The sequence below is a fragment of the Pelophylax lessonae genome (genome assembly GCF_965119305.1).
Source record: "Pelophylax lessonae genome assembly, chromosome: 3".
Classification (NCBI taxonomy): Eukaryota; Metazoa; Chordata; class Amphibia; order Anura; family Ranidae; genus Pelophylax; species Pelophylax lessonae.
Window position 1 is genome coordinate 1,259,174 of NC_138770.1, and position 26,877 is coordinate 1,286,050.

At 46.1% G+C, this 26,877-nt stretch overlaps 4 protein-coding genes across 4 annotated transcripts in view; 3 read left to right on the forward strand and 1 right to left on the reverse strand.

The window, feature by feature from the left end:
* LOC309549119 (uncharacterized protein) overlaps positions 1-26,877 on the reverse strand; it is a 2,919,967-nt gene that overhangs the window by 771,151 nt on the left and 2,121,939 nt on the right. The window lies entirely within an intron of this gene.
* LOC309549117 (uncharacterized protein) overlaps positions 1-26,877 on the forward strand; it is a 4,285,597-nt gene that overhangs the window by 660,490 nt on the left and 3,598,230 nt on the right.
* The window catches only part of LOC309548645 (uncharacterized protein), a gene marked incomplete at its 3' end in the record, with an annotated part of 257,244 nt that overhangs the window by 193,793 nt on the left and 36,574 nt on the right, over positions 1-26,877 (forward strand). Inside the window, exons 4-6 of the mRNA XM_082248614.1 lie at positions 23,807-23,904; positions 23,985-24,191; positions 24,281-24,490. Coding sequence (XP_082104740.1) covers positions 23,807-23,904; positions 23,985-24,191; positions 24,281-24,490 — 515 coding nt within the window. The remainder of the gene's footprint in view (positions 1-23,806; positions 23,905-23,984; positions 24,192-24,280; positions 24,491-26,877) is intronic.
* LOC309549121 (uncharacterized protein) overlaps positions 14,966-26,877 on the forward strand; it is a 236,492-nt gene continuing 224,580 nt past the window's right edge. Inside the window, exon 1 of the mRNA XM_082249158.1 lies at positions 14,966-15,004. The gene's annotated coding sequence lies outside the window, so the exon portion shown is untranslated. The remainder of the gene's footprint in view (positions 15,005-26,877) is intronic.

Sequence of the window (26,877 nt, forward strand, 5' to 3'; positions counted from 1 at the left end):
GCCTGCTTGCATTTTGCGAGTGGAAAATGATGTAGGGCAAGCTCTGGGAACCGCTCAGGGGAAGAGAGGAGAGGAAAGCCGGATAATGTCAGAGCGGCGGATCACCCCGCTGTAATAGCTTCAATTGTAATTGCCGGACGCTCACCGACACGCACAGTCCCGCCTCCTAGCCCGGCTTCTTTGATAGACAGAACACCTGGCCAACCAAGACGTGTGACGTCTATCAAAGGAGCCGGGCTAGGAGGCGGGATTGTGCATGTCGGCGAGCGCCCGGCAATTACAATTGAAGCTGTTACAGCGGGGTGATCCGCCACTCTGACATTATCTGGCCAGCAGTGGAATACCAATGGGGGGTGTCAAGCCGGTACTCGCGCCGATCATCTCATGTGAAGGCAAGCTGCTGCCTCGGTCTGTGCTGCACTGCTCGCAGGGTCTGGAAGAAGGTGAGTGTTCAAGGATTTAGCAGCCTCCCTGTGTGACTGGATAGGAGGAGCGGTGGGGCGGCTGCATATACAGGAATTGATCTTTCCAGCTGGATGCCTGATTCTCCTCTCTGCAGGCATTGAGCAGCTGCAGGAGGAATAGGGAAAGATCAATTCCTTTATATTCCTCTATATGCAGCCGCCCCACCGCTCCTCCTATCCAACTTCTTTTTTTTCTTTTGCTTGCCCCCCAGTGCTGTACAGCCACCCCCCTCTTCATCCCTCCCAGTGCTCTTCAGCCCCACCAATGCTCTTCAGCCCTCCCAATGCTCTTCAGCCCCCCCCCAGTGCTCTTAAGCCCCCCCTCTAGCTCCCCCAGTGCTCCTAAGCCCCCCCTTCCAGCCCCCCCCCCCAGTGCTCTTCAGCCCACCCCTCCAGCCCCTTAGTGCTCTCCAGCCCCCCCCTCCAGCCCCCCAGTGCTCTTCAGTCCCCCCTCCAGCCCCTTAGTGTTCTTCAGCCCCTCCCCCAGTTCTCTTCAGCCCCCCCCCAGATCTCTTCAGCCCCCCGCCCTCCAGACCCTTGATGACCACTGATGAGGCTGCACTGATGGGCACTGAAAACATTGTTGTTGATATTTATTTTTGTAACTTCTGCATTAATGCAAAAACATTTAACAGTGTAATTTTGAGATAATTTATGAGGGCGTGTTTAGGGGCGGAATTAGGGGTGGGGTGAGGCAAGGTAGGGGTTGGGTGGGGCAACTGGTGGCGAGTAACCCTTAAGGCCTGGCTAGTAGCTCAGGACTTTAAATTTTGAGCCCTGTATATACATACATATATATATACACATATATATTCAGGTTTGCCGTTATGTTGAGATTGTTAGAGTGTCCCTTTAAGGCTGCTTGCAGATAAGGAGCTTTCACAGGAAGTGTGCGAACTGGATTGTGGGAGATTTACGTAGTTCTAAACTGAATGGAGACTGTTGTTTGGATTGCCGAGGAAACTATACTGCCAGGGAGCATTGGGCGAGTGGAGGATCATGGGAGAGTCAACAAACCTATCTGCTAGACAGTGAGTGCGCTCGCTTGCTTTCCGGGACTCAGTGAGGAGAGGTCAGCCTGAGAGGTGTGCTGGGACACTGTTGGTGACGGAGGCCCAGGGCATGCGGCCTAGAAAGAGAGAGAGGAATCCATCCTCAGTGGTGCGGATGCTGGTAATCAGACAGCGTGATAGATCCAGTGGTGAAGCTGAACTGACTGACTGGGACAACCGAGCGCTGATCATCCCCGTGACGCAGGAGCATGGGAGAGGACATCGCCTGGGTTGCAGGAGATTAACAGGTGGACACTGACAGACGGAGGAGTGCCTGGTGACATCCTAATCACAAGTATAAATCTTCCTCTATGACACACTGACTGCAGATAGTAACATACATACACTATTATCCTGGGATTACAAATATCACGCTGAAGAGTGATAAGAGCTCCAACTGCCCTTGAAGACTTAGCAAGGCCTTGCTAGGAAAGGGACCTCAGCACAGGCTGTCTTAAAGGGGACCGGTTATTATAATATTGAGTCATTATTAGCGAGGATTAGATATTACTAGACTTTACATCAGAGGTTTTCAGCTAAAGTCATCCGCTAATATACAGTATCTCACAAAAGTAAGTATGCCCCTCAATATTTTACTTTTCATGTGACAACACTGAAGAAATGACACTTTGCTACAATGTAAAGTAGCTTGTATAACAGTGTAAATTTGCTGCCCCTTCAAAATAACTCATCACACAGCCATTAATGACTAAACCACTGGCAACAAAAGTGAATACACCCGTATGTCAAAATGTCCAAATTGGGCCGAAAGTGTCAATATTTTGTATAGCCACCATTTTCCAGCACTGCCTTAACCCTCTTGGGCATGGAGTTCACCAGAGCTTCACAGGTTGCCACTGGAGTCCTCTTCCACTCCTCCATGATGACCTAACCGAACTGGTGGATGTTGGAGACCTTGCACTCCTCCACCTTCCGTTTGAGGATGCCCCACAGATGCTCAATAGGGTTTAGGTCTGGAGACATGCTTGGCCAGTCCTTTACCCTAAGCTTCTTTAGCAAGGCAGTGGTCGTCTTAGAGGTGTGTTTGGGGTCGTTATCATGTTGGAATACTGTCCTGCGGCCCAGTCTCTGAAGGGAGGGGATCATGCTCTGCTTCAGTATGTCACAGTACATGTTGGCATTCATGGTTCCCTCAATGCACTGTAGCTCCCCAGTGTAGGCAGCACTCATGCAGCCCATGACCATGACACTCCCACCACCATGCTTGACTGTAGGCAAGACACACTTGTCTTTGTACTCCTCACCTGGCTGTCGTCACACATGCTTGGCATCATCTGAACCAAATAAGTTTGCTCTGGTCTCATCAGACCACAGGACATAGCTACATTAATCCATGTCCTTAGTCTGCTTGTCTTCAGCAAACTGTTTGCGGGCGTTCTTGTGCATCATCTTTAGAAGAGGCTTCCTTCTGGGACGACAGCCATGCAGACCAATTTGATGCAGTGTGCGGCGTATGGTCTGAGCACTGACAGGCTGTCCCCCCCCACCCCTTCAGTCTCTGCAGCAATGCTGGCAGCACTCATACGTCTATTTACCGAAGACAACCTCTGCACATGACGCTGAGCATGTGCACTCAACCTCTTTGGTTGACCATAGCGAGGCCTGTTCTGAGTGGAACCTGTCCTGTTAAACCACTGTATAGTCTTGGCCACTGTGCTGCAGCTCAGTTTCAGGGTCTTGGCAATCTTCTTATAGCCTAGGCCACCTTTATGTAGAGCAACAATTCTTTTTTTCAGATCCTCAGAGAGTTCTTTGCCATGAGGTGCCATGTTAAACATCCAGTGACCAGTATGAGAGAGTGAGAGTGATAACACCAAATTTACCACAACTGCTCCCCATTCACACCTGAGACCTTGTAACACTAATGAGTCACATGACATCGGGGAAGGAAAATGACTAATTGGGCCCATTTTGGACATTGTCACTTAGGGGTGTACTCACTTTTGTTGTCAGTGGTTTAGACATTAATAGCTGTGTGTTGAGTTATTTTGAGGGGACAGCAAATGTACACTGTTATACAAGCTGTACACTCACTACTTTACATTGTAGCAAAGTGTCATTTCTTCAGTGTTGTCACATGAAAAGATAGAATAAAATATTTACAAAAATGTGAGGGATGTACTTACTTTTGTGAGATACTGCATGTTGCTATAAAATTGACAATTAAAGCTGATGCATAGTAAGGTTGCAATATCCATGTGATCTATTATCCTTTCCTTTGCTGTGTTTTCACATTAATGGTGTCACTCCATTGAGCCTCCTTGTGTTAAGTGGGGTTCAGTTGACTGATACTGCTACACTTTGTTATTGCTAAGACATATTTGTTATCAATAAGCTATAATGATTTACCTTTTAAGTAAAATAACCAAACAGTATTCTAATGGTGTCAGTGTGTCTTTGAAGATTATTATTGAAATGTTGGAACCTAAAGTGTCAGGTGGGCTGGACGGTTCACAGGGTCATAGGAGTGCTGAGGAACACCCATCAACCAGCAGCCCTCAAGGGGGCAGTGCTACATACACTTAGCTGGTGCTTCCTGTAGGGTTGCCACCTATCAAGGATTCACCTGGACAGTTTGGGTTTTGAATCATGTGTTTGGGTTTCAGGCCACCTGAAACTCGGCCACAATATTCAGAATGGACTATGGCTCACCAAGTACCCAACTACCACAACCCCTGAGTGCATAGATGTGCACACCGGCCCCACCCCCATACATGGACAGGAGAGAAGAAAGGGCTTGATCTATTCCTCCTCCTCCCACCCCTACCCCTCTGTCTGCCCACCCACACTCCAATCCCTGGCATTCTGTGCCTCAGGAAAGGGATGTGTGGGCTGGAAGTTTGAAGCTCAGCAACCGGCAGATACATTGTGGATGAAAGGCTTCGATGCCTGAGCCTCCATCCTCGGGTGAGTGAGCTCACCATCCAATCTCTGTGACTGAAGTCCCTGCCCTCTCTCCCTTCTCTCTCGTGCCTCCAAGTAAGTGAGTACACTAAGGTAAGATTTAAGAGGTGCTCTGTGGACTCTGATGTAAGGGGGGCTTTGGGAACCCTAATTAAGGGGGAATGCTGGGAACTCTGATGTAAGTGGGAGGTTTGGTGAGCAGGAACCCCCTTACATTAGAGTTCCTTTTTACAGTGTTCCCCCTTAAAAATAAAATTTTGCAGAGCGCAGCTAAAGTGTTCGGGTTTGGCTTGAAGAAAAGGTGACAACCCGAGCTTCCTGTGTGTTTCTGCTGTTGCCTCATGAGGAGTTTATGTGTAATCTCCATTAGTAACTGTAAATAGATGTGTGTATATAGATGTAGCACTGCCCCCTTGGGAGCTGCTGAGAATGGATTCCCCTGGGTTACCCATAGCAACAGTTTGTAAAATCTTATCACTCTGTACTTTGCTCAGTCAATGAACAGTCCAGGGGATTTGGCTGTTTGTATTTATTTGGAACTGGGATGGGAGAAGGGATGAGTGGGATACTACAACTAGTAACTATGCATAAACTTGAGGACAACTATCTATGGTGTGTGCGGCAAGGCCGCTGCTTCACTTTGCCACTGAGGTGAAGATTTCAAAGGTGAACTATATGTTAGGTTTCTCTTCAGGGTCTAACTTGGCACCCCCTTTCTTACTCGATGTGTATGCTGGCTCTTGTCCACTGACTTTCCCTGGAGTGGTCCCCTTCCTGGGCAGACCCCTGGCAAGCTCCCTGGTACTCACGGACACTGCTTTTCACAGGAATCTCTGCCACTGCTCCACTGTCAGTTTCCACAGGACCTCACAGCTCAGCCTCACACTTCTGATCCACTAGGCCTGCGACCGCTTTCCACTCTGACAGGAGGAGAGACAGCCGTCACCCTCCTCCTGGGACCTGGCCTCCCACCCAAAGACATCCTGTCACATGTGCCCTTGGCTTTTATGACCAATCCCAGGATGCACCGCTGTAGTGCCTTCCCACTGAGACAGCCACAAAAGCCTGTGTGTCACTGGCTGGGTTTCCTCCACTGTCCAACAGGCTCCCCTATTGGATACAGTGGGGACACTTCCTTTAGATCCAGTGAATCACACCTTGACACATATACCAGGCATAACTAGAAATCATGTTCCGTGATAAGCAGGAGAGCAAATAAATGCCTTTTACCTAGCACCTAACTACGAGGGTGCTATATATATATATATATATATATATATATATATATATATATATACTGTACTTATGAGATATTGGGTTTTGGTTTTTACTAACAGTTTGATATAAGTTCAATGTACCTGTAGCACCTTCCTAGGTAGGTGCTAGGAAAACTTTAAGGGAGGCCCTGCCTTCTTATCAGAGGGGTCTGATTGTTCAGCCAGGCTGTCATGTGTTTCCAGGTGTGTCTGTTGAGCTTGGGGAGTCTCCCCACTGTGTCCAATTAGGGCTCTTGTTGGACAGTGGAGGAAACCTAATCAATAGCACACCAGAGCTCATATCAGTCCCAGTGGGCGGAACTGGCCGCAATGCATCCTGGGATGAGATATAAGTCTGAGGGGAGCACATGACAGGGGTCTTTGGTGGAAAGCAGAGTCCCAGGAGGAGGGTGACGGCTGTCTCTTCTCCTGTTAGCGTGAGGAAAGCGTCCTTGGCGGTCGGCCTAAAGGACAGAAGGTTGAGTTGAGCTGCAGAGAGGGATCCAGTGTGCTGTGGACCGAGTGGAGCTGCTGGGGCAGAAGTTTCCAGGAAAGCAGTGTCGTGACTACTGGAAACTGCCCAGGGGTCTGCCTAGGAGAGGGGACCACTGCAGAAGGTCAGAGGGATCCGGGAGCCAGCTAACCAGTAGAGAAGGCTTAGAAAGGGGGGTGCCAGAGTCTAAGCCCTGAAGATCAGTGAGAGAAAGGGGGTGCCGGTGTGGGCCCTGAAGTGTTAAGCAATGCAGCAAACCTACAAGTAGCTACCTCAGCAAAGAGTGCTAATGAAAGCTTTACCTAGGACTTTGTGCCACAAGAAAGTCTCAGAAGTCAGTTCAGCGTTAACAGACAGCAAGTCAGCGTTACCCACCGTCAACCGGCATTGACCGGCATCCAGCCAGCGTCAAGTCAGCACCAATAGGCATTTTTCAGTTGTCCCACTCAAATTGTGCATAGTTGAGCCAGAGGAGTATCCCATTCATCCCTTCTCCCATCCAAGTTCAAAATAAATATAAAAACCCAAAGGTACTGGATTGTTTCTTGTCTCAGTGCTCACACTTGGATAACATGCTTAAATGTGCTGTTGTTGCTAGCGGTAACCCAGGTGGACCCACATCCAGCAAAATGGCTGGGAATCCTGCTACATACCCATTTGTGTGAACACAATTTTTTGCTTCTGCATGAGAGTTCTGGAGCTCATAGTAGTGTTCTTCTAGAGCCGGGGGTCTCCAAACTTTCTAAACAAAAGAGCCACTTTACTGTCCTTCAGATTTTAGGGGGGGGGGGGGGCGGACTGTGGCCATTGGGAGCAGAAAGGGTCCCGTCAGTGGGAAAAAACAATGCCCCATCTTTGGTTTCATTGGAAGGAATTGTGCCCCATGGTTTGTGTCAGTGGACCCATTGTTGGTGTCCTTATTGTATACGTTGTGGTTTACCAGGGTTATGGCTGAAGCTATCATTGTATTGGTTTTTCCAGCTGGCGGCTGGCTTTCTCATGTCACCATTCAGAGCGGTTGATGAGCTTTCCGAAGCAGAGGGAAGGGATGTTCCTCCCCATCCTGCCGCTTGCCGGTGTTTTTTGGGCTTACTGTTTTTGCCTGGAAAACGATCCGATGGTGCGGCTGGCTGCTCTCATAGACGATCAAAGAGTGGATACTCTTTCATCGCCTCTATGGCCTTGGAGGACCAGAGCGACGTCATGACGTCACTTCTGGTCCAGGCTGGAAGTAAATCATTTTTTTTTTTGCTTTTAAAGTTAAAGAAGAGATTTGGGGTCTTTTTGACCCCAGATGTCTCCATAAAGAGGACCTGTCATCCTTATTTCTATTACAAGGGAGGTTTACATTATTTGTAAAAGGAATAAAAGTGATCAAAAATAAAAGGGACAGTGTAAAAATAAAGAGTAAAATAGAAAAAAAAAACATTTAAAGAGACCCCATCCCTGCGCGGTGCTTGTGCACAGGAGCGAACGCATACGTAAGTCACACATGCATATGTAAACGGTAATCGCACCACACATGTGAGGTAGCACCGCGATCGTTACAGCGAAAGCAATAATACTAGCACTAGAACACCTCTAACTCTAAACAGGTAACCTGTGAAGGCTTTGTAAGTGTCGCCTGTGGATATTTTTAAGTACCGTAGTTTGTCGCAATTCCACGAGCATGTGCAATTTTTACCACTTCCATACCTGGTCTATTCTGGCACTCCTCTCCTACATGTAAAAATCATAATTTCTTGCTAGAAAATTACTCAGAACCTCCAAACATTATATATTGTTTTTGCAACAGAGACCCTAGGGAATAAAATGGTGGCCGTTGCAACATTTTATGTCACACGGTATTTGCGCAGCCATTTTTCAAACGCATTTTTAAAACAACAAAAAAAAAAAACTGTTTCATCAATTAAAAAAAAAAAGAAAAGTTAGCCCAATTTTTTATTACAATGTAAAAGATGATGTTACACCGAGGAAATAGATACCTAACATGTCAGACTTTAAAATTACGCACACTTGTGAAATGGCGCCAAACTACGGTACTTAAAAATCTCCATAGGTGATGCTTTAAACATTTTAATGGATTACTAGTTTAGAGCTACAGAGGAGGTCTTGGGCTAGAAATATTGCTCTAGCTGTAACATTCGCGGCGATACCTCACATGTGTGGTTTGAACGCTGTTTACATATGTGGGCGTGACGTAAATATGTGTTCACTGCTGCGTGCAAGTACACGGGGACGGGGGCGCTTTAAGTTTTTATTTTTTAAATGTTTATTTTATTAAAAAAAAAATATTTATTTATTTTTTTTTTCCCTTTACATTTTTTTGGTCACTTTTATTTCTAATAAAAGGAATGTAAACATCCCTTGTAATAGGAATAGGACATGACAGGTCCTCTTTATGGGGAGATCGGGGGTCTATTACAGCTCCAAATCTCTCCTCTGGTCCCCCCTGCAGCCGATCAGACTGAGATTGGTGTCCAGGTAAACAAAGGGGCAGAACCGGAAGTGGGGAATACTCGCCGCTCCTGGTCTCCAGGGTTACAGAGCGAGGGGAATGATGTCAGTTCCTATCTCTGTGTACAGGGCAGCCATCACCACCAGCCACATCGCTCCCGACCTCCGCAATGGGACCGGAGAGCCCGGGAGAGGCAGTGGGAAGGGGGTGGAACCTCCTTCCATCACCCGCAGAAGTGATCGAGTGCCTAATGATCCACTCAGATCGCTTCTGCCTTGTACAGAATCGCCGGATGAACAAAATGATACCGGGATGATGCCTGTAGGTGCACCCACCACCCCGCTATTACCACTGAACCCCAAAGACGTATGGGTACGTCCATTTGGGGGAATGGTTAAAGTTTATTTTCCCCCTAAATTTGAAAAACCGTTTCGCAAATACCGTGTGACATAACAAATTGCAATGACCGCCATTTTTTTCTCTTGGGCCACTGCTAAAATAAAAAAAATTGTATAATGTTTGGGGGTTCTTTTTTTTTTTTTTTTCGAAAGATTTGTGTTTAGTAAATTATTTTCAGTAGGTATCAATTTATGCCAACTTATCACATTTTATATAAGGAAGAAAATGAGATAATGTCAGAAAAATTTACAGAGGCATAAGACAACACACAGGAAAAGGTTTACGTGTCTCATAATACTTGGAAAATCTATGTTATGTAACAGTAGGGAATACCTCCCACTCATCTATCTTATTGCTGCAGCAGATTTTTCTTTTTAAAAACTACACAAAAAGCCCCAAATCTGAGGATGGGTCCTTCTATCTTCTGAACCGCATGAGGGTCCTTTTGTGGTTAGCCACATCTATGGGTGACATGGACACCCCGTATTGGCTGTTCAAGGGTTGGGACCTTTCAGGATGTAAATGACTGCATCAACGTGATGATGTCACAAGGAATGGGGCTGCCAATGGAACCGGTCATTAGCAGGCTAAAATTTCCTATGATCCTCAGCTCCATCCAGTGGCCTTAGTGCAGTATTTCCCACATTTATTTATTTTTTTAAAGAATAACAATCGATCTGTAGAGGAATTTGCAGGAAAACATTTGATTTTGCTGAACAAATGTACCAACAGTTTCACTGGATGAATAGCTATACAAACTTTTTTGTTTTTATAAATAAATAAATAAATACTGCCTTTACATCTTCCCGATTTCTTAAGCACAATATTGCTCCAAAATTCCCTTTCCTAACTCAGAGTCCACAAACTCATACCCTCATTATTACGCTTGTATTCTATTAGGAAAACTTTCACATCACAATCTATCAGAAGTGCTTCTGCAAGACTATCCCCCCCCCATCATTCCATATCTGCTGCCTCCCTCATTATTCTTTCACAATGAAAATGAAAACACATTCAAGCTCGTATTTGAGACCCTCAAAACACATCACAGCTCAGTCTGCACAAATATTTCTGACCAATGTCGTGTGACCGAGTGACATTGACTGTGAGTATATACTTAGACAATCCTCATAGTAAACGCCCCTGCCACACTCGAGAATCCAACTGCCTTAAATATTCACACCGCTGAAAGTAAAGAAAATCCGCACCGGAAGTGGAGTTTCCGCCATTTTGCGAGTGACCGGAAGTATTACAGCCGTCGTTTTACATGTGATCAGAAGTGCTCCGGCAGCCATATCTAAAAAAAAAAACGTAAATACTTCAGAAACCATTTAGTTGACGCCATGGCCGTTCAGAGTCACTAATGGCGGAAACTCCACCTCCGGTCCAGGGTTTCCGCACTTCCAGCAGTGTGGCCATCCAAGGGAGATGTTTGGGGGTTCTAAGTAGTTTTCTAGCAAGAAATACTGATACTGTTGGGAAGAAGATGAAGGGAGAACACCCTGAAGGCCAGTCCTGAAAAGTTACCTGTTAGAGCAAATAACCAAAACATCACCGAGAGAACTCAACTGTTTTGCTGCAAGGAACAAATACGCCTACAATCACCGTAAAAAATGGTAAAAGAAATCCGCGCTTAGGATAAAGAGTGTATGGAGATTATGTAAAAAACACCACACTTGGCTGCTGCCCACTTCAGAAAATGCGACCCTAAAAGGGAAGCATCAAATATATGGATAGGGTGAGGAAGTGATTGGCGCTACCTAATGGGGTGTTCGGGAAATCTAATTGTTTAAATATTATTGTGTCACTCCTAAAGATAAATGATAAATAAATCACTCGTAATTGGTATGGAGTGTGTATGTGTATTCGATATAAATATGCGTGGTAAAAAGTAGATTAAAATTTGTGTGTAGCCAAGTTATGTGATAAACATAAAAGATAAACAAATAAAAAATGTTATGGTGTATATAAAGTACAAACACTAAAAATAAAATTAAGAGTGCCAATCTGCACGTTAGTATAAAGGAATATATAAATGAATAAATATGTGCAGACCCAAAGTGAACGTGTGCAGGTTTGGTGCAATAAATGATCGGTGTGTTGCACAATGTGTGTGAAACAACAGATGTGTGCACAATCCACAATAAACCTGTATTGTGCAAATAATAAATAATGTGAATATAAAAATTAATGTGCAATAGTGAATACAGGTAGCAATAGAATCTACCTTATCAATAAGCAATTGGTAAGTGAGTGATATTGTAGGAGTGGGACATTAATTAAAATAGATGGATATATATACTCTATAAAATACCAATAATGATTATAAAATGGGAATACAGTCACAAGCAATAAATATAAATAAATATAGATGATAAATATAGCTGCCAATAAATAGGTACAACAGTGCAAATGTGAGAGAGAAAGAACTGTGCAAATTCAGCAAAAAAAGTGGATATCACTGTAGAACGCCACAACAAATCAGTCCAAATATCATGCAATCAGAGCTGATGAATGAATCCAAAAAGTCCTATAATTATATAGTCCATATAAAGTGGCTATGGTGCTCTTTTCTCTATGCCCGGAGTGCAGTGAGTGGGCGGAAGGTAAAGTGCTCCCCTAATCCTGGGGTCTTGCGCTTACCAGATTCCCGTACCCCTGCAGGGGTAACTAGCGGGTCGATATTGGGGATCGCTCCCATACACCGGCAACCTGGTCCCTTCTAATGCACTTCCTCCTTGTGCTCGATCTCACTCCGCCATAGGGTATATAGTATCAGCTCAGTAAGGAAAAACATCCAGTACAGTCCCCGGGTACTGAAGAAGGGAAAAGGAGCCTCCGATAGTGTAATATCGTTAAAATTTCTTTATTCCAATAAAAAAGACATGTACTCACATAAACTAAGAACCTGTAGTACGTCCGTCTGGCATAGGAGCCGCAACCTCCTCTCTCGCGGTGCACACCTGGGAGTAGCGTGTGTGCTAACCGCCGGATGTGCATTCCGAGCCTCGGGATCGGTAGACGGAAGTGATGTGGTCACGCTCTCTCTCCGGCGGTTGGCACGCACGCTACTCCTAGGTGTGCACCGCAAGAGAGGAGGTTGCGGCTCCTATGCCAGACGTCTGGTATGGTAGGGTAGGGTGACTAGACGTCCCCAGTTTCTCCTGCACCATGTCTGCAGTCTCTGGCCATCTCCTGTATCACATCTGCAGTGTCTGACCATCTCCTAAATCATGTCTGCAGTCTCTGACCATCTCCTAAATCATGTCTGCAGTCTCTGGCCATCTCCTGTACCATGTCTGCAGTCTCTGGCCATCTCCTGTACAATATCTGCAGTCTCTGGCCATCTCCTGCACCATGTCTGCAGTCTCTGGCCATCTCCTGCACCATGTCTGCAGTCTCTGGCCATCTCCTGTACCATGTCTGCAGTCTCTGGCCATCTCCTGTAATATGTCTGCAGTCTCTGTCCATCTCCTGTACCATGTCTGCAGTCTCTGACCATCTCCTGTAATATGTCTGCAGTCTCTGTCCATCTCCTGTACCATGTCTGCAGTCTCTCACCATCTCCTGTACCATGTCTGCAGTCTCTCACCATCTCCTGAAATGATGTGTCTGCAGTCTCTCATATCTCCTGATTCATGTCTGCAGTCTCTCACCATCCCCTGTATCATGTCTGCAGTCTCTCACCATCTCCTGTAATAATGTGTCTGCAGTCTCTCACCATCCCCTGTAGTGTCTCTTTGGTGTGTGAGTGATGTGAGGTGTATATGTTTTATACAGGCTGCTTGTGAGTGACCTTACACAGACCCACCCACACACAGAAAAAATTTACACACGTATACTGACAAAACATACACACAGACACACACACACACAAGAAAATTACATGTATACTGTCATTACATACAGAAGAAACAAAATAGGTAATAGTCCTGCCCTCTGCACTTAGCCTCCTCCTGAACCCTGCACAGAGCATCCTCCTGAACCCTGCACCCTGTACATAGTCTCCTCCTGAACCCTGCATGTAGCCTCCTCTGGAACCCTGCACATAGCCTCATCCTGAACCCTGCACGTAGCCTCCTCCTAAACCCTGCATGGAGCATCCTCTTGAACCCTGCACATAGCCTCCTCCTGAACCCTGCAGGTAGCCTCCTCCTGAACCCTGCAGGTAGCCTCCTCCTGATCCCTGCAGGTAGCCTCCTCCTGATCCCTGCACGTAGCCTCCTCCTGAACCCTGCACGTAGCCTCCTCCTGAACCCTGCATGGAGCCTCCTCCTGAACCCTGCATGGAGCCTCCTCCTGAACCCTGCATGGAGCCTCTTCCTGAACCCTGCACGTAGCCTCCTCCTGAACCCTGCACCCTGCACGTAGCCTCCTCCTGAACCCTGCACGTAGCCTCCTCCTGAACCCTGCACGTAGCCTCCTCCTGATCCCTGCAGGTAGCCTCCTCCTGAACCCTGCACATAGCCTCCTCCTGATCCCTGCACGTAGCCTCCTCCTGATCCCTGCACGTAGCCTCCTCCTGATCCCTGCACGTAGCCTCCTCCTGAACCCTGCATGGAGCCTCCTCCTGAACCCTGCATGGAGCCTCCTCCTGAACCCTGCACGTAGCCTCCTCCTTAACCCTGCACCCTGCACGTAGCCTCCTCCTGAACCCTGCACGTAGCCTCCTCCTGAACCCTGCATCCTGCACGTAGCCTCCTCCTGAACCCTGCAAGTAGCTTCCTCCTAAACCCTGCACCCTGCACATAGCTTCCTCCTGAACCCTGCACCCTGCACGTAGCCTCCTCCTGAATCCTGAACCCTGCACTGAGCATCCTCCTGAACCCTGCACGTAGCATCTTCCTGCACCCTGCATGTAGCACAAGCATACAGGTAGCACACTGACCACCAATATGCAGGGCCACTGGTTACCATTACCAGTCCACAGGGGACATAACAAATCAAGTAAAACAACTACCATGCAACTAAAAAAATCTCAAAAGCAATAAGATAATCTTGTTACCTGGTTCCCTCATCTAACGTGCAACAATAAAAAGCCAAGAATACAGCACTGCCCTACACTTCATCTATAATATTAGTGCAATGGTGACACCTAAACATGAATATCCAGTGCAAATCCACCAATGTATTGTAACATAGTAGTGATGGTGTCACCCCCTCTGCAAAAATATTTAGAGAAATTGCAGAGCTTCATTGTGCAAATAATGGTGAAATCATTACACACCACACACAATAATAATAACAGATATTCTAATCATTCTGTGTATTAGAATATAGTAGTGATGGTGTCACCCTCTCTGCAAAAGGGAAGAAATATTGCAGCGGTGAGACCGCCCGATATATAATCATAATACAATGTACAATTGATGTGCATATTTTTATTATAATTATATATGGGGGGGGGGTGTTTCACCACTATTTGGGCATTGCAGCTCTGCAATATTTCTTACCTTTTGCAAAGAGGGTGACACCATCACTCCTGCCCGGATTGGATTTGAATTTAGCCGCCCCCCCTCCAGGTTTTTGCTCTATCTTATCCTCTTAACATTTGGTAGCCCTATCCCAAAAAATTCCAAACAGTATCTTTATCTTCTTTTTTCTATCTCATGGAGGAAATGTGAGAAATAACGTATATATCATACAATCATTACATAAACACATCCCACATACACCGCATAGATCATTAGAAGAAAATATGCTTATAAAATAGTTTACCATTTGCCAGAAATAAATAAATAAATATGTCCCCGGATTTCATTTTAAAAATCTGGTCACCTTACACTACGAGACGTTTCTCGGGGCTACAGATTCTCTGCGCTCCACAAGGTGGGGATCTTACTTCTACCCAGACAGGAAGTCTCTATGGAAGACAGGAAGTGATGTCAGCTACAGACAGGAAGTTCCATGAGGTAAGAAGTAGTAAGGAGACATTACTGGAAGAGACAGCAGAGGAGGTAATAAGTTCTTTCTTTCTTTCTTTCTTGCTATTTACACCCAGTAACTCCCCCGTCATGTCCGTCCTCTTCCTCCACTGTGATGTATTTCATCTCCAGCAGATGATGATACACACATATATTATTATTTTTACTATTATACAGGATTTATATTGTGCCAACAGTTTGCACAACGTGAGGGTAGACAGTACAGATACAATGCTAATTAGAGCTTACAATCTAAGAGGGAGGGTCAAAGGATACAAAATGCATTTACTGTGGGAGATGAGCTGATGGAGAAAATAAAAGTGGGGCAGGAAAGGCTTCTCTGAAGAGAAGGATTTTCAGGGATGGTCTAAAAGTGGACAGAGTAGGAGATAGACAGACAACTTGGGATAGGGAGTTCCAGAAGATGGGAGAGGCTCAGGGAATTCCTAAAGACAAGCATGGGAGGAGGTGACGAGGGAGCTAGAGAGCAGGAGGTCTTTGGAGGAACCGAGAGAACAATTTGGTAGGTATTGTGAGACTAGGCTACTGATGTTGCTGGGAGCCGAGTTGTGGAAGGCTTTATAGGACACTGAATGGAGGCCAGTGGAGGGATTGGCATAGAGGGGTGGAGGACACTGAACGGACACGGTGGAGGGATTGGCAGAGAGGCGTGGTGGACACTGAATGGAAGCCAGTGGAGGGATTGGCAGAGAGGGTTGGTGGACACTGAATGGAAGTCAGTGGAGGGATTGGCAGAGTAGCAGATGCTAAGTGGTTGGTAAGGTGGATAACCCTGGCAGCAGCTTTCATGATGGACTGAAGGGGAGATAGCCAAAGTAAAGGTAATCCAATGAGGAGGAAGTTGCAAGAGATGACCAGTGAGGGAACTAGGAGCTTCATGATGTCCTTGATTAGGAAGGGGAGTATTATGGAGATGTTGAGGATTCAAGCTTTGGACAGTGATTGGATGTGTGGCTGAAAGAATAGTTCAGAGTCCAGGATTACACCTAGAACTCTGAAATGTGGGGACGAGTGGATAGTTGAGACATTAATTTTGACAGAGAAGTCAGGGGAAGGGACACGTGGGGGAGGAAATATTATGAGCTCGGTTTTGGATAGATTGAGTTTGAGGAAGTGATGTGACATCCAGGCTGATATGTTTGTTAGTAAATTAGTTATATGTGAGGAGACTGATGGAATAAGATGAGGGGTAGAGACATAGATTTGGGTGGCATCAGCATAGAAATGGTATTGGAAGCCATGGAGGCTAAAAGCTCACCAAGGCAAGAGGTTTAGATCAGGAATAGGAGTGGTCCAAGAAAAGAACCTAGGGGGACCCCAACGGAGAAAGGGAGAGGAGGAAGTAAAGTTGTGACGCTGAAGGTGTAGTGGGATAGGTAGGATGAGAACTAGCAAAGAGTACAGTCACAGGGACGAAAGGATTAGAGTTTTTTAAGCAGGAGAGGGGGTGGTCTACTGTGTCAAAGGCAGCAGAGAGGTCCAGAAGTTGGAGTACAGAATAGCGTTCATTGGGTTCGGCCATTAGCAGATGATTTGAGAGTTTAAGGAGAGCATTTTCTGTGGAGTGTTGAGGATGAAATCCTGATTTCAAGGGATCAAGAAGATTATTGTCAGTGAAATGGGCGCTCAGTTGGTTGTAGACTAGACATTCAGGAAGTTTGGAGGAAAAGGGGAGCAAGGAGATGGGGTGTAGGTTGTTCAGATTGGTGGGGTCCAATGAAGGTCTTTTTAAGTATGGGAGTGATGCCTGAAGAGTGGGAGATATTGAAGATGTGGTTTACAGAGTGTAGGATAAAGTCAGAGGATGACCGCAGTATTTTCAACGGTACAGGGTCCAGGGGGCAGGTGGTTGGGTGGGTGTTGAAAAAAGTTTAGCAACCTCGTCTATAGTAGCAAGGTTGAAAAAGGGAAGAGTTGATTGTGCCTGTGAATATGGAGTGATATCTGTACAGCAGAGATCTCATCACAAATTGTATCAATCTTATTTTTGTAGTGATTTACAATCTCCTGGGCAGTGGATCAGTTAGTGGATAAAGGCAATCAAGGACAAAGTAGCGTTAAGGGTAGAGAAGGGTTGATGGGCATGGGATAAGTTGTTAATGAGAGTGATGAAATAGGTCTGCTTGGCAGTGAGGAGACAGGAATTGTATTTTTGAAGGGCAGATTTATATTGGTTGAAGTCTTTAGAAGACTTAAGCCCCGTAGACACGCGTCGAAAATTGGCAGGGAATTCTCGGCCAACGTCCGATCTGCCAATTTTCGGCTTGTTAGTATGATGCTTCCGACAACCGACTCCGACTTTTCGGCCGAAAAAAATCTGGTGTGCAGACTATAACATTTTTGTTGGCCGTCAACACAATGGCCGATTTTCCGTCAGTCAGTACAGATTTTGCCAGACAAAAATCTGATGAGCAAGACTGGGCATGCTTAGAGAAGAAAAAACACAAGGAAAGTAAACCAGCACATGACATCACTTCTGAAGTAGATTTTTGTTGGGCGAGAAAATTCGTGTGCAGTCTCGGCACATTCCAACTAACAAAACATCACTATGGACAAAAGTCGGACGATCGGTCGGCCGATAATCGTTGCGTGTGTACGAGGCTTTATTCTTACACCTGAGGCGCTCAAGAGATGTTTTTTTTTTAATTAATTAGCTCAAGAGATGTTTTTTGAGACTTCTTGTGTCGTCTGTTTGCCAAGGCTGTAGTGTTCGGGGCCTAATCTGTGTGTACTGAGGGGGGCGAGCTCATCCAGGGTGTAGGACAGATCTATTGTAGACAGAAGTGGTTAGATTGTGGCAGGACATGGGTGAGATTTTGTCATAGAGGTGGTCAGTAGAAGGGAAGAAAAGGGTTAGGTGGCAAAGGGTAACTGTTAGGTGGTTGGAGGGAGAGGAGGGGAGAGTCTCGGATATTATGAAACTAATATTTTGGTGATCAGAGAGAAAAAGGATTGTTGGAGAGGTTGCACAGAGTGCATAGGTAGGAGAATACAAAGTCAAGGGTGTTGCCATTAGAGTGAGTAGAAGCATGAATCAATTGCTTTAGGTCAAAAGAGGAGGTTAGATTGAGAAGTTTAGAAGTAGCAGGAGTGTTAGTTTTCCTTTTAAAACAAAGTTTATTGCAACAGTGCATTACAAATCACAAAGAAGAATAACACTTAAAGGCCATAATACGAACAGTACAATAGAAAATTATCCATGTGCAAACGGGGATGATCACAAACCACTCGACACTTAAGAAGGTTTATCAGGCAACATAGCAAGGGTCAAGAGCATTGCGGTGCGGCCGCCACAGGGGGGACAACAAAAAATAAGAGTAAAAATCAGCACTGGGATAGACACTCACAGCAATGCAAGGAGGAGGGAGGTCTAGTCAGAACACGTGGAAACTGTTTCCAGTCATCTGCCCCACACTTTCTCGTATTTGGCAGGGCAACCCCTGTGGCTATAAATCAACTTTTTATACAGCAGGGTAGAATTCACGTCTGCTCTCCATGCCTGAAAGGAGGGAGGTTGGGGGCCTCGTCCACGTCCTGGTGATCAACTTGCGAGTGCAGAATAAAGTTTCGTGTAGTAGGGTAGAGAGGAATTTATCTATATCAGAGTCGGGGAACAGTCCCAGGAGACATACCCTTGGGTCCAGCTGTAGTGGGGAGCCCATGTGATCATGCAGGAATTTGATAATCTGGAGACAGAAGGGTTGAACCAATGGGCAGGACCAGATATGGTGATAGAAGGCGCCTGTGTGTGCATGGCATCTAGGGCATTGCAGACTAAAGTCGGGGTGATAGCGTGCAATGTGAGCCGCTGTTAAATATGCCTTGTGAAGTATATAGAGTTGGGTCAATCTATCAGGAAGCCTAGCGGGCGAGAGGCGCGGGAAGTCAAGGATAGAGTCCCAGTCTGTTTCTTCCAGGGGGCACAGGTCCTCCACCCATCGGGCTTTGGCCCTGTCAGACACAGCATCCGTAGCTTTACACCTGAGCTCCAGGTAGAGTGCAGAGATCAACTTAGTCGGGTTATCCCCGAGTATGATGTCGAGGACTGGGGGCTTAGCTAAGGTCGGGATAGCATTGGGGAGGAGTGTAGTTTTAACAGTGATGTTGAAGTCACCAAGAATGATTTTGGGAATTTCAGAAGAGAGAAAGTAGGGTAGCCAGTGAAGAAAGGTTGATACGGGTCCAGGTGGCAGATAGATCACAGCACTTCTAAAAGAAACTGAAGAAAGTAGTTAAATACAATGTGCCTCAAATGAGGAGAGACAGAGAGGCAGGTGGGTGAAGTACCTAAAAGATGCTATGTGGGGCTAGAAGCATTCCCACTCCACCTCCCTTCCATCCACAGGGTCTAGGGAAGTGAGTCCAGAGAAGGCCATCATGGGAGAGGGAAGCAGGAGCAGCAGTGTTGGATTCATGAAGCCAGGTTTCAGTAACAGCAAGTAGTTAGTGATAAAGAGGTCATGGACAGAATCTAGTTTGTTACAGACCGAGCAGGCATTCCAAAGGGAAGAAGAGGGTTAGAAACTAAATTGTGTCGATTGATGCTCTTGCCAGAGGGCATGGGGTGATCAGGGATTTGGGTACAGTTAACCGATGGAGGCCCAGGGTTTGGGGTTTAATCTCTAGAGGTTGGGAGTAGACATATGCCGGTTTTCGGTAATTCGATATATCGCGGTATTGCATAGCCACGGTATTGTTATTGTGGCATTTTTAAAATACCGAGTTTATCTGCTCCTGGGTCTGACTTGTGAATTGATACATTTCAGTGAGCTGGATGACTCATTCACACAGCTAATGCCTTTCAGAATTAAGTCTCCCAGTAACTATAAACAAAAATGATTACATTGTATCTTTTCCTTCCCTCTGCCAGGGAGAAAGGAAGTTTAACCTCTTAAAGACTGGATCTTTTTCTGACACTTGTTGCTTGCAAGTTAAAATCAGTTTTTTTTGCTAGAAAAGTACTTAGAACCCCCAAACATTTTATATATATTTTTTAGCAGAGACCCTACAGAAAAAAATGGCGATTGTTGTAATATTTTATGTCACACTGTATTTGCGCAGCAGTCTTTCAAACGCAATTAATAGACTTTAATGAATAAAAAAAAAAAAAACGTAACAGTAAAGTTATCCCAATTTTTTTTTTTGTTACACAGAGAATCGTGAGAGAATCGTGATCTTTATTCTAAGCTAAAAAATCGTGATTCTCATTTTGGCCAGAATCGTGCAGCTCTAATATATATATATATATATATATATATATATACACACATACACATACATACATACATACATACATACACACACGCATAGCAGCCCACATTACATTATTATATAGCCATCAAGCAGTGTCTGGCCTACCTGGTGATGACTGGTCCTGGCGCTCTGATCCGATGGCCTGGTCTTTAAAGGGGCAAATCCTTGCGATCCAGAAGTGGTTAAACCTGCAGGAGGACCGGTGTTTTTATCTATTAATGACTTTACTATTGCTTTAGGCCTGGTTCACATGTATGCGGGTTGGTGGTTCACATGTATGCGGGTTGGCGGTTCACATGTATGCGGGATGGCGGCCCACATTTGCACAGGCATAGCAGCCCATTGATTTGAACGGGCTGCTATGCCCTCATTTTCCGCAGAAAAAAGGTGCATGCAGCATTTTTTTTAAATTCAGTGGCCTTGAAATCCATCCTGCTTTTGCACCATGCGACTAACCTGCAGTTCCTGCTCTGGCAAGCTTTCTGCATTTTTTGTATACGTGGGCACGGCATTTAAAAACAGTTTGCGTGTGCAGCAACGGCAGGTAAGTCGCATGGTGCAAAAAAAGGATGGATTTCATGGCCACTGCATTTTTTAAAATTCTGCATGCACCTTTTTTCAGCTGAAAACGCAGGCATAGCAGCTCAAGCCCATTCACATCAATGGGCTGCTATGCCTGTGCAAATGTGGGCCCCCAACCCGCATACATGTGAACCAGGCCTAAAGCAATAGTAAAGTCATTAATAGATAAAAACACCGGTCCTCCTGCAGGTTTAACCAATTAATGACTTTACTATTGCTTTAGGCCTGGTTCACATGTATTGGGGCCCACATTTGCACAGGCATAGCAGCCCATTGATGTGAATGGGCTTGAGCACTGAGTAGAGAGCTTCTATTAATAGCACATTCCTCACAAACTGATTATATTACTTTTATTAGTGTGTGTGGGGGGGGGGGGTGTATTTGGAGAGTAAAAAATATAGACATACATATTCCAATAGAATTCAAATAAAAAGAAATAGGAAAAAATGTCATTTATAGTAAATATCCGTTTTTTTTGGTTTTTTTTTTCCATAATGATCCCATTCTCAAATATTCATCCTAAAATGTGATCGGTAAAGTCTCCGGAGTACACGGAGATCACAGGAATATGATGTGTCCTGGCAAAGACAGCGTTCATCTTTAATTTTAGGAGAGGTGGGACGCATGATTCTTTGTGTGCAGAGACCTCGCACAGCGCCCCCCACAGCTCTTCCTCTCAATGTCCCTCCAATCAGAGTCAGCGAATAATATGACATGACACCGACCACAAAGCTTCTCCTTTTAATATCCCTCCAATCAGAGTCAGAGAATCCTATGATACCACACTGACCACACAGCTCCTCCTCCCAATGTCCCTCCAATCAGGGTCAGAGAATCCTATGACATGACACTGACCACACAGCTCCTCCTCCCAATGTCCCTCCTATCAGGGTCAGAGAATCCTATGACACAGAGGCGTAACTAGAACCTTCAGGGCCCCAGTGCAAGAAACCATGAAGGGCCTCCCTGAGCCCCGGCCAGGGCCCTTCCCACTTATCCCGGGGGTTGGAGGGCAGCAGGACCTGGATAGGAGGGGCAGCTGGGGTGACACATAGAGGAACAAATGCCCTCCATTTTCCTCCTGCAGCCACTGAATGCCTATGGAAGGGAGAGGAGGAAAACTTGGCTTGTAGCAGCTGCAGTTGAAAAATGGAGGAGATTTGTTCTTCTATATGCCGCCCCCCCCTTATCCAGGTGTACAGGGGAAACACATGGGCCCTTGCAATTGTGACCCCCTTTAGTTACGCCCCTGGGATGAGTGGCAGCGGTGGTGGTGGGGGATGGGATCATTGGCAGCAGTGGTGGTTGGGTGAGGATGGGATCAGTGGCAGCGGTGGTGGTGGGGGGATGGGATGATTGGCAACTGTGGTGGAGGGGGGATGGAATGGGATAAGTGGTGGTGGGATGGGATGATTGGAAGCGGTAGTGGGATATTATTGGATGAGCGGGAGCAATAGTGAGGGGATGGGATGAGTGGCAGGGTTGGTGGGGGGATGGGATGGAATAAGTGGTGGTGGTGATGGTGTGGGGATGGGATAAGTGGTAGCGGTGGCAGTGGTGGTGGTGGTGGGGGGGTGGGATGAGTGGCAGTGGTGAGGGGAGCATGGGATCAGTGGCAAGGGTGGAGGTTGGAGGGGGGGGGTGGAATGGGAAGAGTGGTAGTAGTGGTGGAGGGGATGGACTCAGTGGCAGCAGTGGTGCTGGTGTGGAGGGGGGATCAGTGGCAGCAGTGGTGCTGGTGTGCGTGTGTGTGTGTGTGGGGGGGGGTTTAGTGGTAGCAGTGGTGGTGGTATTGGGGGGGAGATCAGTGGTAGTGATGGTGGTAGGGGGGAATCAGTGGTGGTGGTGTGGGGGGGGGTGTTAAGTGGCAGCAGTGGTGCTGGTTTGTGTGTGTGGGGGGGGGGGGGAACAGGGGCAGCAGTTATGCTGGTGTGGGGGGATCAGTGGCAGCAGTGGTGTGGGGGAGGGGAGGAATCAGTGGCAGTGCTGATATTGAGGGATGGAATCAGTGTCACTCCCTTGCAGATCACTCGGTCCCTCCTCCTTGCTATGTCTCAGTGTACCTTTGGCTTTCTTCCTGTGTCTCCAGTAACTCCTATCCCATCATGGGGTCTCCTCACACTGTGGAGAGCTCCTCCCCCTTCACTTTACTGGCACATCCCAGGTCAGCTGATTTTCTCTTTTAGTCTCCCAACACTGTATCTCCCTACCCTACTGAACTCAATAGGCGGGCAGAGAGGATGGGCGGGGACTGTGTGTGCCTGTCTCCCGAGCAGCGGCGGGCCCCCCTACAGTGGCGGAACTCCAGGGCCCCAGCGCAAGTGCGACTGATGCAACCCTGGTAATTCCCCCACTGCCATGACATGACACTGACCACACAGCTCCTCCTCCCAATGTCCCTCCAATCAGAGTCAAAGAATTCTATGACATCACACTGACCTCACAGCTCCTCCTACCACTATCCCTCTATCCGACTCTTTATTTCTGGTGCTCTTAGGATGTGGGCTGAACCCCAGGCCTCCTTACTGTCAAAGTAGGGCTGTTGGACCTGCATTGTATGTAATATCAGAAACCTCAGCATGAAGTGGGGTTTAAATAAAAAGAGACCTGACCAGTGAGGTGAGGAGGATTCTGGGAATGTCATTTGATTTAACTATTTGTGTTCAAATCTAGAGTTTTCCTCCTGTGAAGTCTTGAGATCATATGACCATCACATTGCCTCCACCTCCCTCCCTGATAGAATAGAGAAATAAAAAGAAGATTTGAGAAGTCACCAGAGAGATCATTGAGCTGCTGACAGGAGAGGTGAGCGGTGCTGGGAAGGACGTCATGATGGAGAATCAGCCGCCCCTCACATCACCGGGTAAGAGGAGACTTTATTGTAAAGGAGAGAGCAGTACGGAGGATCCACCTAGATCCCCCATCATCTGATAAACACATAGAAACAATGTATTCAGTCAGTGTGTGTGTTTCCTACAGATGGATCCAGTAATGGGAACCCACCAGAGAGATGTCCCCGTCCTCTGTATTCCTGGGATTCCACACAGGAAGGTCACACCATCCCTCCCCATCATCAGGTAGATGAGGAACAATCACTGATAGTTATGATTTATATACAAGTATGTTTGTTATAATGAATGTTTTATTATATATTCAGAGTGGAAACCTCGGGGATGATAATATTGATGTTAAAGAAGAGTATAAAGAGGAGGATGAGGAGTATGGAGTGATGGAGGAGTTTACAGAAGGACACAAGGATATGATGGAGCCACCTAATACCAGGAACCCACCAGAGAGATGTCCCCATCCTCTGTATTCCCGGGATTCCACACAGGAAGGTCACACCATCCCTCACCATCATCAGGTAGATGAGGAACAATCACTGATAGTATCATTAGGATCTGTACATTATCTGCATTGTTACCATTGATTTCATTTTTATTATATATTCAGAGTGGAAACCTGAGAGATTCTAAAGTTGAGGTTAAAGAAGAGATAAAAGAGGAGGATGATGAGGATGGGGTGATGGAGGAGTCAGAGTTTCTAAAGGAACACAAAGATCTGTACCAGGACACGATGGTGGAGTCATCCAGCTACAGAAACCCACCAGAGAGATGTCCCTGTCCTCTGTATTCCCCGGATTCCACACAGGAAGGTCACACCATCCCTCAATGTTACAAGGTTGGTGGATTGGAGCATCTAGAACATGGACTTCTGGGGAGGATGTGTTGTTTTTTTTTATTTTTTTATTATTTTTTTATATATATAATATCACAATAATAAATCTTATATTTTACAGATGATATTCTCTCTCATTTTCTTGGTTTAGAGTGGAGATCCAATCGATATAGAATTTGAGGTGAAAGCAGAAGAAGAAGAGACGTATGTGAGGGATGATCAGCAGTCTATGGAGGAGGATGGAATAACGGGGACATTTATAGAGGAGGACACTCCTACAGAGATCAGCACAGGTGGGTCATTAACACTAAATACATTCCTCCACCCATACTGCTCACTGATTGGTTCAGTGTAGGGCGGGGACTGGGTGATATCAGCCTGTAATCCCCTGGTCACTTTCCTGAGCTGTGTTCCCCATCCTGTATTCCTGTATTTCTCTCGGATAATCTTCCTTCTCTGTGCTGCAGACACAATTTATGTATCTAGACTGGATTTATGGAGATTCTGGGGTTCAGCTGGCAGCAAAATGTTGATTTTTACCATAGACGCTGCTTGACCTAGGCACCTGGGGTATGTACCTTGTGTCTTCTGCCCCATGCCCGGGTCTAGCAAGATCTCTGACAAAACAATTCTCCCAGGGTTCCTTGCTCTGTTATTTCCTGGCTGTGCCGGGTGGAGGGATATGTCTGTATAGTCTCACACCCAAGTCACTGAGTGCAGTCTCAGGAGATGGGAGGCAGTGGTGTGGGATCTCTGCAACTGATTACTGAACACAAATATTATGAGTCCTGAACCCTGCACTATATACTCTGTTGTACAATACATACTCCTGACCCCTGCACTATATACTCTATGTTGTACATTACATACTCCTGACCCCTGCACTATATACTCTATGTTGTATATTACATACTCCTGACTTCTGCTCTCTCCCCTCTACCCACTGCTATATATACACATAATATGGATTCTCTTTTGTTACACCCATTTCCTACCAGCTGCACATTTTATATCTGATGATTTGATTGGAGGACAGACTTTTTTTTTTTTTTTTTTAAACCAGTGAGTTTATTGAACAAAAAAAAAGGAGGATAAACAAAGTTTACAGAAATGATTGCATAAGAACAACAAGTGTCAACTAGGACTGTGCATACAGATATGGAGGACAGACTTTTACATGGTGATAATAATGTGATAACATCCTCCAACTTTGGAACCTTAAACAGAAAGTGATAATGAGGGAGGAGTCAGTAACCCAATGATGGTGGTCTTCAGGATCAGTCTGGTCTTCATCTTGGTTGTTCTCCCCCAAATCCTCACTCTCTGACCTCTGGTGGGGCTCAGCCCCGCTGTTATTCATGACTAAATTATGGACTAAATAAGGAAGTGCGGGACTTCTTGTGTTGGGAAGATGGCAATGAGTGATAGAGGGGGAGGGGACACTCGTCCTATAATCCCCTCATCACTGTCACTCCTATAAAAGACAGTTCTCGTTGTTTCCTCACTCTCTGACTAAGGTCCATGAATAAAGAAATGAACTGGTAGGAGATCAGAGGACCCATTTACTAGTTACCTTGAGGGGGGAATTGTAAGATCCTCAGAGACAAAGCTGCCTGATGTGGGTGGAGTCCTGGTTTAGGGGAACCAATCTGCTGATGTCTAGTAATAATCTTTGTATTTCTATTTTAGTACATGGATGGGAGATGAGGAAAACCTCAGAGGATTGTCTCACTTTGTCTCCAGACTGTAAAGTAGAAGATGAGGACATCACACAGTATAGTCCAGGAGAAAACCCGGCTACCTCAAATGTCCATCCGGCACCACACAGTGTAGATGGACCATCGTATTCCTCTTATCCTGAGGAACCTCAGACTGTGAGTGACCGTGCCGGACCATTGTATTCCTCTTATCCTAAGGAACCTCAGACTGTGAGGGACGGTGCCGGACCATCGTATTCCTCTTATCCTGAGGAACCTCAGACTGTGAGGGACAGTGCCGGACCATCGTATTCCTCTTATCCTGAGGAACCTCAGACTGTGAGGGACGGTGCCGTCCTTACAACAGATAAGAGGTTCTCCTGTACTGAGTGTGGGAAGTGTTTCCGTTTTAAATACAAGCTTAATGTGCATAAAAGGTCTCACACTGGTGAGAAGCCGTATTCCTGTTCTGAGTGCGGGAAATGTTTTTCATGGAAGTCCCATCTTTCCAGACATCAGAGACTGCACACTGGTGAGAAGCCGTATTCCTGTCCTGAGTGCGGGATATGTTTTTCGGAGAAGTCCTCTCTTTCCACACATCAGAGATCGCACACTGGTGAGAATCCGTATTCCTGTCCTGAGTGCGGGAAATGTTTTTCACGGAAGTCCCATCTT